The sequence below is a fragment of the Ochotona curzoniae genome, unplaced genomic scaffold, assembly GCF_017591425.1.
Source record: "Ochotona curzoniae isolate NIBS_2020 unplaced genomic scaffold, NIBS_Ocur_1.0 scaffold_1852, whole genome shotgun sequence".
In the NCBI taxonomy this organism is placed as follows: domain Eukaryota; kingdom Metazoa; phylum Chordata; class Mammalia; order Lagomorpha; family Ochotonidae; genus Ochotona; species Ochotona curzoniae.
The window spans coordinates 41,790,921-41,801,923 of NW_024467087.1; the positions used below are offsets into that span (position 1 = coordinate 41,790,921).

Consider the following 11,003-nt stretch of genomic DNA (forward strand, 5'->3'; position numbering starts at 1 on the left):
GGTGGCTGACATATCAGACTCAAGAAAATTCACAATAAATGTGGAAAAGCCTTTACTTGAAGTCAGACTAAGCAGAATAGCAAATAATTCACAAAGTGTGGGAAAGTATGAATTTAGTCAACATGCAAAAGCCTTTTCAGGAGAAGTCAAGCCATCTTCTGCTCCTTCTTTGCATGCATTAGCACAGTGCTGAGTTGAAAGTGGAGTAGCTGTGGTAAGAAACTAGCACATACATCCCTCAAATAGTGATTAAAATAACTTCAATTTTTAAAACTTTCATTTACTTAGGATGAACTACCAAGCAACAAAAGAGAGTAGCACCTCCCATGCATTGCTTCCCTCCAAAAATGCCTACAGCACCCATTCAGAAGCCGGGAACCTGGCCCATTCCAGGATTCCTGTATAGGTGACAGGGCTCTATTCCACAAGCCATTGCTTGCAGCCTCTCACAGTATGCACTACTAGGAAGCTGAAATAATAAGCAGACATGAGATGTAAACCACTCACTCTAATATGAGATATGGATGCCCCGAGTGGTGTCTTAATGATATGACCAATTACCCCAGTCCTCTCACCATGCTTTCTGATAGTTTGCCCTAGTTAAATTGTAAGTTGACCATAGCACTTAACCAAAATCATAAATATGACACTAGAACATGAAGATGTTTTAATAAGATGAAGGAAATGTATAATTAATTTTTGAAGCACTGGAAATTAAGCTTTCCTTTGCAACCATTTCAACTCAAATTTTGCTTTAAAATAGTTTTACAAAGAAATTTCTTTACACTAAATTGACTGGCAGAAAGTTAATGCAGTTGTAAGACATTGAAAATTTCCATTAATGTTTGTAATTTATGATTGTCTACAATTAAGGTGATTTTCAAAATAACCTTTTCACTTTAGATATATAACACTCTATGAAATAAAATTTAAAAACAGAATAGTATGCAGCATTTACTAAAAAGAAGATACACCAGGCAGGTCCCCCAGTTTTCAGAAAACCTTTTTGGGGGCATGTAACATAATCAGAATGTACTCCTTCTAGTCTCTTAAGATGTTCTGTGCCATTAATTAAAAATTGCAAAATGGCATCAAAGAATGATTCAAATGCTAAAATTCTGGAGAATTTTCTATTTTATACCATGAATTTAAAATTGTCTTCAAAAGCTTTCTTTTATTGCATCTCAAAAAATTTGGATATTTGCAAATTTTTAATTTGTGTATATTAGGTATAACTTAACAAAATGATGTTGTAAACAAACATGAAACTGAGAGAGAAAGTTAGTTAAACACAACGATGAGTAGCTTGATAGATGATAAGTCATTTGCAAGACACTTTAGGAAGCCGAATTTTAGGAATACAGTAACATAGAACAAGAACAGTTTAGTCCTAATGGCAAAATGCTCAGGATGATGGATATAAGGTGGAATGCACACTATCATGTGTGGAATATGTGGAGTGAGGCAGGAGGCTCAGCAATGATGCCCAGTTATTGAATACAAATATAAGGAGAAACTGCAGATGCCAATAACTAAATGTGAACCTCAATAGGGGTTAAAATCAACTCAATTTTGTTTCTTATATTTTTGGATGCTTTCTGCATTAAAAATTCTAAGTTTCATTTAATAAGCCTAGCCTTTCATAATACATGGAAATATGGAAATTAGAGGCACTATAGAAAGAACACATAGAATCATTCATACTTCCATTTAATAATAAAGACAAGAAATAGAAAAATATAATAATAATCAGAAATTTATCAGACTCTAGAAAAAACAAATACACCTAACAGGTGTTTACTTGGAAAAAATGTAGGCAGGGGTAGATGATTGAAATGGCCTTGGCCAATCAGTATTTCTTTAAAACGAAGTGACTCCTGTCCTGGTCATGTCTAGGGCTCTGTCCTTGGCTGTCATCCTGCCCCCTAGTGATCTTGATTGTTAGGTGCATCTTATTGACTTAGTGACCTCTTTGCTCCTGAGCCCCACAATACATCACAATAACAACCTGAAGAATAAATTCATATAATTATATCAATACATCAGAGAAAGCATTTGATAATCTACAACATTGCTTCATGTAAACCACAACAAAACTTTATGTAAATGCATACAGAAGCAAAATTCCTCAATATATTATAGCAATGCATGAAAAACTCATAGCCAGCACCACAATGAATGGGGAAATGTTGGAGACATTTCTAATAAGATCTGGAACCAGACACGGATGCTCAGTCCTCTCATATCCCTTCAGTATAGTTCTGGAAGTTCTAGACAGAGCCAGTAGACGAGAAAAAGAAAATGGAGTGATGAGCATGGGAAAAGATGAAGTCAATTTTTCCCTGTACACAGTTATGATCCTATATATAGGGAAATGGAAATGCTACAAAAAGTGTTTCTCAGAAATATTTAGAAATTAGGAAAATAAAAACCTGTTTATCCACAAACAAAAGAGAAAAAAAGAAAGTAAAAGAAGAAGAAACCAAAACAGGAAAAAACTCCTATGTTTTGATAGTGGAAGAATTGATATAATCAAAATGTTCTTACTACTGATAACAACATAAAGATCCAATGAGATCAGAATCAAAATACCAAAATTCTCAGTTTGAGAAAAAAATGAGTCATAAATTTATATGTATTTACAAAATATTCTGAATAGCTAAGGCAATATAAAACGGTAGTAACAATGGTTATTTGATCATAATAACAGCTTTGAAGAGATGTTACAGGGCAGTTCTAATCCAAAGAGCACAGTGAGTAAAGCTTCTATATGCAGCATCTGCAGCATCTTGTATGGGTGCCAGGTCATGTCGTGTGTGCTCCATTTATTATCCAGTTCCCTGCTAATGGTATGGGAAAAGCAGCAAAAGATAGTGCCTGCTCCCCTGCTACCCCTGTGTGAGACCTGGAAGAAACTCCTGGAACCTGGCTTCAATAAACCTGTCAAGTTCGGACAACTAGAGGAGTGAAACATAGGAGGGAAAATTGCTCTTTCTCTCTCTCTCATCTCTCACTATGAAACAAATCTTTTCAATAGAGTCATAAGTGGGACTACTAATTCCTTAGTTAGAATTGCCACAAAGTGCTTCTTAAAATAACAGGTGATAGTGCTAAGTTTAAGCAGATAAGAAAACAACAGAGGAAACACATATGCAGACATGCATTGAAGTATCATTACTGTTAATATATATACAACTTGGCTAAGGATCAATAAAGTGATAAGCACCTATAGATAAAATCCGTGGAAATAGCCCATTAAATTCCTTGTGATGTGAGATAACAAAGATAATGTTGAATAAATCCTAAAAACATCACCCGAAAAACCAGAATAAACATACAGGAAATATGAAACCAAAGAAGCCACTACCTTGAAAAGATTGTGGGTCAAAAATTATGGCTTAGGGCCCGGCGCCGTGGCGCAGTTGTTAAGGCCTTGCACGCCCAGGATCCCATTTTGGCGCCTGTTCTAATCCCGGCAGCCCCGCTTCCCATCCAGCTCCCTGCCTATAGCCTGGGAAAGCAGTCGAGGACAGCCCAAAGCTTTGGGACCCTGCACCCACGTGGGGGACCCGGAAGAGGCTCCTGGCTTTGGATCGGCATAGCATCGGCCGTTGTGCTCACTTGGGGAGTGAATCATCGGATGGAAGATCTTCCTCTCTGTCTCTCCTCTCTGTATATCCGCCTTTCCAATGAAAAAATAATAAAAATAAATCTTTTTAAAAAAATAAAATAAATAAATCTTTTTAGAAGGAAAAAATATGGACCTGACATTTGGGTGGAGTGATTTGTAGGATTTTAAAAATTTTGATGACCTCTGATGAAAAGGAAAAGGGAGAAGCAAGGCGACCATGCAGGTCAAAAAATGGCTTATACAATGATACTATTAGAAAAAAAAAAAAAAAGATAAAATTAGTAAAACAAAAGAAAAGAGGAAGTGTAAATGAGATGTATTATGATTGCTAGTGATTAAAGCTGTGAAAGATTCTAAGAAAAACAAAGTGACAAACATATGCCGAAACTGGATGCAAAAGGCTTAATTAAACTTACACGCATAAAAGAAAATTTTAAAAACTACCTGAAACTGAAGTCCAGAAATGTGACTTCATGTCACAAACTTAGACATGACTCAGAGGACTTTATTGTAGAATCTATCTATCTTAGATAGATATATAGAGAATTTAAGTTCAATAATAAAATTATATATACATATATGTGTATATGTATATACATGAGTTTAATTGAGAATCATACCATGGAACAACACAATTTTGAGAAGTTTCTGAACATTGAAGTTGCTTGGTATTTCTTTAAATTTTTATTTTATTTTTATTGGATAGGCAGATCTAAACTTAGGAGAGCCAAAGAGAAAAATTGCCCACCTTCTGGTTCACTCCCTAAGTGGCCGTAGGGCCAGAGCTGAGCCGATCCAAAGCCAGGAGCCTGGAATCTCTTCTGTGTCTCCCACATGCGTGCAGGATCCCAAGGCTTTGGGCTTTGGGCTCTACTGCTTTCCCAGGCCACTAACAGGGAGCTTGATGGGAAGTGGAGCAACTAACTGGAACTTGAACCAGCACCCAGATGGAAAGTCTGCAAGGTGAGGACTTTAGCAACCAGGCTATTGTGCTGGGCCCTGCTTGGCTCATTTTAAGAATTCAAGAAAAATCATTTACTTCATTTTAGAAAAATAAATTAAAATTACTATGACATATATTATGAGTTTTGTATACAAATAGATTATTGTTGTTAAACTGAGGTGACCATAATCAACAGAAAAGCAAACAACAACAAAAATATACAGCAGAAATTCCAGCATGCACTATAACAGAGGTTATGATTTTGACCAGAAAAACATGTCATGATCAGGAATACAGTCACAAACAATTTTGGAGGAATTTTCAGAAAGTTCTAAAATCACATTTTAAAGGGATACAGAAAATTAGCTGGATATTAAGGCTAAAAAGGCAATTTTGCTTATAATAATGGTCCCAAAGGAACTGTTTCAGGTTTTCATTTATAGTTTGGAAAATTTGAAATCAATCCGAAATCAAATAAAAGCTATGGATCTTCATTTCAAAAAAATATAAGTGGAATTAGTTGACCAAGTGATTCAGACAATATTTGGCCTTAATTTGACCTCCAAATTCTATCAAGAATATAACACGGAAATTATACACAACAAATTCGAATCAGCATTAAACATTAGCAAAACTAGAAATACATATAAGGGGAATCAAGAGTGATCCTGACAACCTCTTAACAGGAGGTCATATGCACAGAACTGGCAGAGGAGGACCCTAGAGTGGAGCAGGAGGACAGGAGGAGGCTTGATCCCAACCAAGGAGACTCCGAGATCCTCACCTAGGACTATCAGTATAGCACAAAGGACTACATCCCAACTGCTAAGGAGATCACAGGGAATTGTACTGCCCTCGTAGGCTGAGAACTCTGAGGTCATCCATTCACATTTGGATCTACCACATGGGAAAGAAGAAGCCCAAATCCTTCCTCACAGGATCTAATGTCATCAGAACAATAGCCATGAGCCCTGAGCAGTCCTCAGGAACAGAAGAATAGTAAACTTCCTTCTGGACTCGGGAGGGGAGCTTTCTCTGTTCCTTCCTTAGTTCCAACTATGGATCCTCACCCTTTCTTGCAATGACCATCAGGATTGCTTTGGTGCCCCCCCGCTGAAATAAAAAATTAAAATTAGATTAGATAGACTGAGCCAATAAGAAAAGCTTAGAACCGGATAGGAAACGGTCTTGGACTCACATATATCTTACTAGGTCGGACACAAAGATTAGTTACCTCTCACTAAGGTATTGAAGATTTCTCTGCATACCCCTCCTAAAACTGTTTTGCACCTCAATCATTAACATATGCCTAGTTAAAGTTATAAGGCGAGTTGGACTACCGTAAAATCTGCCAAGTTCAGTAAAAATTATGCTACTATACAATAAAGTGCTAAATATAAAAATGAAAATAGACACGAGACAGCTGAATAGTACCCTATAACCATTTTAAGGTGTATAGCAGCAGTTTGTGTATAAACTAAAATTGAAATGCCAATGAAATAGTCACAGGATGTGGTTAAGAACTTGCATGTTCTAACATACTGGCCACTCAATACCATGTTAAGTAACTTGATAATGTTGTAAACTGTGGCTGATGCTATGTTGTGGCTTTTCATTAGAGGGGATGATATCCTGTCAGTTCTACTTTCAGACCAGAGATGGTGTCCCCAAGAAAGTGCTGAATTTATCTAGACGATAATATGCTTGACTCTATGCATGGTACATGCTTGCAATGAAGGAACCATGAATCAATTTGAACTGTAATACTGCAAAAATGAAGAGGAATCCATCATGGGGAGTGGGGTTGGGGGGGGGTTGGGGGAGGGTTGGGGGAATCCCAGAGCCTATGAAACTGTGTCATAAAACAAAATTAAATAAATGAAAAAGAAAATTAGACCTGCCACTCACCTCCTCTGATCCTCACTTCCCAATCCCGTTCTAAGTTTCTGCGTTTGAATCTCAGCTCTGGCTCCTGACTATAATTTGTGAGAGAAAACAAACACTTGAAGTATATCAGATTCTGCCACTCATAAAGGAGACGGAGGCTGAGGTCCTGCCTCTTGGATATGGTGAACCTGTAGCTGGGGGGAAAACATCTGTGTCCAAAACTTACAAGTTAATGAAATTGAATGTCCATAGCCAAAAATGGGGAAAAGTCCTTCTATAACTCTGCAGAGATTTTAAAAGGCAATGACGCATAATCAAAAGAGGCACACTCTAAAGCTGATAAAAGAACAAATCAGCTCACATTATAAGCTTTAAAGGATAAATAAGATTAAATTATTTTAAGGTGGATCTCAGAAAACATGTACCTGATGTCCATGAATGTAAAGAATTTTGCAGAACATGATCCACAGTGAAAAGCAAAGCATCATGATCATAGGCTAGCACCCAAGGATTTGCATGCACTGGGATATGAAGGAAACACACACAGCAAAACAGTATATTCAACAACAAAGGGGATGATCATGTTGTGGGAGTAAAGTTGTCAGGATTAGTGATAGAATAGTAGGGAAATCCAGGAATAACGTGGTGAGAAGATGTGAAGGAGTTTGCTGAAAAGAGGTCAGTTGGAATAATTGCAATAAAAATTTCCATGAACTGAAATCAGTGAACTTGAGGAGATTTAATGAACACATTCAAATAAATATATTCAATGTTTTCATGGCTAATGGAGTTGAGTGCCTGGCACCTATTTGAGATACCTGCATTATGTTTCCTTCCCTTTTCAGCCTCATCACGTCCTGCCTGGACACTCGAGGGATTTGGGGAGGCAAACCGTGGTAGAAAGATCTTTCCCTTCATGTTGGTCAAACAAACAAACAACAAGGAAAAAAAATCAAACTGGCTATTTGAAGAGGAATTGAGACAAAACCAGATTCAATCTGAAATGCAAGTATTTACTTGTGGGAAACCTTGAACCTTAAGTCTCCAGAGTCAAGTACTTCCATTCAGTGCATACTCACTGGCTGCCTTTCAGTTATTAGACCTTGAGGAGGTATCAGAGCTGGAGACATGAGAGTCACATTTTCTGTTCTCAAGACGTTAACAGCAGAGTCTGTAAAGCTTCCATGCACACAATGTGCTTCACTGTTAAAACTGTACATAGAGTGTGTGCCTCCTAAAGTCCTTATTTGTACCTAAATTCTGAACACACAGACACCACCATTCATTGACTTCTGATTCTGATTTACCACACCAAAGCACCATTTCAGTGCCAAGCATTAAGGGAAAATGGGCTTGGGGCCAACGGGGGGAAGATTAGCAGCTCTGTTTGTAAAGGGGCTGCCTAGAATACAGGCATCCCAGAGGGGGCTGAATCACTTCTGAGCTGCTCCACTTCCCACCCAGCTCCCTGCCCGTGCCCTGGGAAGGAAAAGAACATGGTCCAACTTCGTGCGTCCCTGGTTACCCCACACAGGAGTTGAAGACCCAGACCCTGTCTTCACCTGCCTGTTGTGCTCATTTGGAGTCAACCCAGTGAATGTCAGATTTCTCAAGCTTCTTCCCACCAACAACACTTTCTTTCCAGTAAATGAAAAAACTCTTTACAAACATTAACGAAAAACAGACATGATACAATACCACTTCCAAGAACAGTCATGCCAGCTTCAATGCAGAGCCAATTTCTTTTCTTTCTTTCAGTCATCCAGCATACAGCCACTCAGACACATTTTACGTTGGTTCACATTTTCATTTAACAGAGTCCCAAAGCACTTTCCCTCAAACTACTCTCAACTATTTAAAACAACACAATCTCTGAAATTCCTGAAATGAAAATATTACTAGTTGGAGATTTACATAGCAAGTTTGTTATTTTTTTCTAAGCAAATGAGTAGGCACAGCTCAATTTTCTTTCTTGCAACTTTATTTTAGGTAGAACAGGATTTTGAAAACATGACTTAATATAACATCCAATAAGGAACAGTCACATCAAATACACTGAATGAATTTCCTGCACACATTCCCAAAGTTGACCACATCTTTCACATTCACACTTAGGAACGCTGCTTTGAGGGGTGGCACTCAGTCCTGGGCAGGATTCTTACACACACACTAAACTGTATGCAGAAATCTAGAACAGCAAGTGACTGAAGCTTAACATAAGGCTGCGGATACTAAATACTATGCTCAGTCTGAAATTCAGGTTCATTCAGGTAACTACACCCGGGGAAAGTATGAAGTGCTCTCATGAGCAGCAGTATTGATGTGGATGCAAGATTCTAAGCTAACCATTTTTTTTTTTTAAAAAAAAAAAGCAAGCCTAAGCTTCACAAATTTCAAATGAAATGTTTTCAATACAAAACAATCCAGAAAGCCCAGTGCATTTGGCAAACACAATGATGTGATAAAATCACAGTAAGATCTCCAGAGAATGGCACCAACCTTTTACATTGAAGATATCCTGATTATACACTATGTCTGGAATGAAAAGTACTGACAGGGTATGATGAAATGCCAGGCTTGAGCAAAAATAAAATATCATCAACTTTAAAAACATGACTGAATTCCCTTAAAGAAACAGAACATGTGAATCATTCAATGACCGAGATAAACACTGAAATATACTCAAGTTCGGGGATTTGTACATCTGAAAAGTCAGTTTAAGTTGAGGAAGAAAAGTGTTCAGAAGTTTGAATGATGAGAGGATCTTTCTATTTCTCTGCACGGAGGAGGGAGGGTAACATTTGGCGAATTCCTCCTGAAAAGCAAAATTTAGGGTATTAAAAACAATAAACGCAACACAGCAATGGAAGATAGAAGAGAATAGAGAGGGCTATGTGTACCTTGAGCAATAGCAGCCATCCTCAGCTCCACAGGCCAGCATAGTTTCCACGGAGATCAGAAAAGAGAGGCCCCCCAGCCACAAAGAGCTTCATATCTGGCCAGTTGTAGCAGTGGGTGTACAGGGAACTTGGCAGTTGGTTCAAACGTACATTCTGGTCTTCCCAGATGGTATCCTGGTCGATCCAGCCCCTGCTACAGGTGAGCTTGAGTATTCTCCTCCCAGACCCTGGAGTAGAGTCCTGGCGGAAGTCGCGGCTGTCCTCTAGGAACTTCTGGGCACGGATGTCATAGAAGAGTAGGGAGCCATGCACTGTTCCCAAGGTGATAATGTCCTGGTTGTAGCTCAATGAGCACACACTGGTGCCAAACTCCCTGCAGTGCAGGGGCCTTAAGTTGTGCTGGGGCTGGCGTGGATCCAGGAAAGTGACATAGGTACTGGAACCCACAGCATACAGGGAGAACTCATCGCAGTAGGTCATGCACACATTCCCTCCAACGTAGGGCATCCTGATGGAGAGCAATCTGGACAGGTTTCTCTGAGGTTTCCAGAGGTGGAAGTAGCCGTCCAGGGAAACTGATCCCAGCTCCTGGTTCCTGCTGTTGAAGGCCAGGGCACGCACGTCATGGTGACTGGGAAGAGGGCTGTGTGTAGAGATATCTACCACATGTGCTGGACGGATGTGGCCATACACAGGAATACCACTGCTACTGTGCAAATCAATGGGATCATGGAAAAGTTCAGGGTCCAGTCTCCATAAAGCCAGGGTGCCATCACGGGAGCCGCTCGCCACCACGGTGTCACTCACCCAGGCGCTGGCAAAGATCCAGTCCTTGTGGCCTTGGATGTCACCCAGGCACACAGGGTCCATGGTCGGCAGCTGGTACACGGCCAGGCTATTGGGGTTCTTGCCCCCTGTGGCCAGAAGTGTCTTGGAGGGATTCAGCTCAATGGTGTGGATGCCACAGCCAGGCAGGTTCCCGGCTGCTGTAGGCTGTCTGTCCACCATCATGTTGCAGTGTGTGATCTGGCCCGAGTACACATCCAGCCTGAAGAGCTTGTTGCACTTGGTGCCACACACAACCTCCCTGCTATTCAGCCATTGCGAGGCGAACACTTTGTCGAGGGAGCCCAGGTCCAGTTGGTGCTCCCTCAGCATGTGGGGCAGGCTCCGTGCTGCAAGGCTGCTCAGCTGGCTTTCAAACCCCCCTTGTGCCCTGCGTCCCTGTGCACCCATCTGGCGGTCCTGCAGGTAGTACACCAGGGAACGACGTGTAGCTCGCCCTGTCGCTGGCTTTCCCTTTCTGGTCTCCATGGCCAAATCCTTTAAAGAGGAGCCAGTGGCAGCAGTTTCGCGCTGGAAGCTTTCTGGTCAGCTACTTGTTTGGTACAGTACCTTGGTCAGCAGCGAATAAGGAGCAGTGTAGGTCTGGGAGTCAGCGTTGGCGTTGCCTGGGTGGTGTGGCAAAGGAGATGGCTGCGCTGCCTGCCCGGGGTAGCGTTGGGCCGTGTGGCTGCTCTGCCTCAGCCTGGAGTGCGGGTTTTCCAGAGCGTGGAAGCTGAAGGACCTTTAGCGACTGCTGGTGGAGATTCTAAGATGGCGGTGGCGTCCTGAGAAGCTGCTCCGCCCTGCGCCTCGGGCT

At 40.6% G+C, this 11,003-nt stretch overlaps 1 protein-coding gene across 1 annotated transcript; it reads right to left on the reverse strand.

Moving 5' to 3' along the window:
• Positions 1 to 9,382: 9,382 nt before the first annotated feature.
• LOC121169094 (DDB1- and CUL4-associated factor 12-like protein 2) lies at positions 9,383 to 10,675 on the reverse strand. Its single transcript, XM_040999558.1, has one exon. It carries the CDS (start codon positions 10,673 to 10,675, stop codon positions 9,383 to 9,385), a length of 1,293 nt encoding a protein of 430 aa, XP_040855492.1.
• Between the last annotated feature and the right edge of the window lie 328 nt (positions 10,676 to 11,003).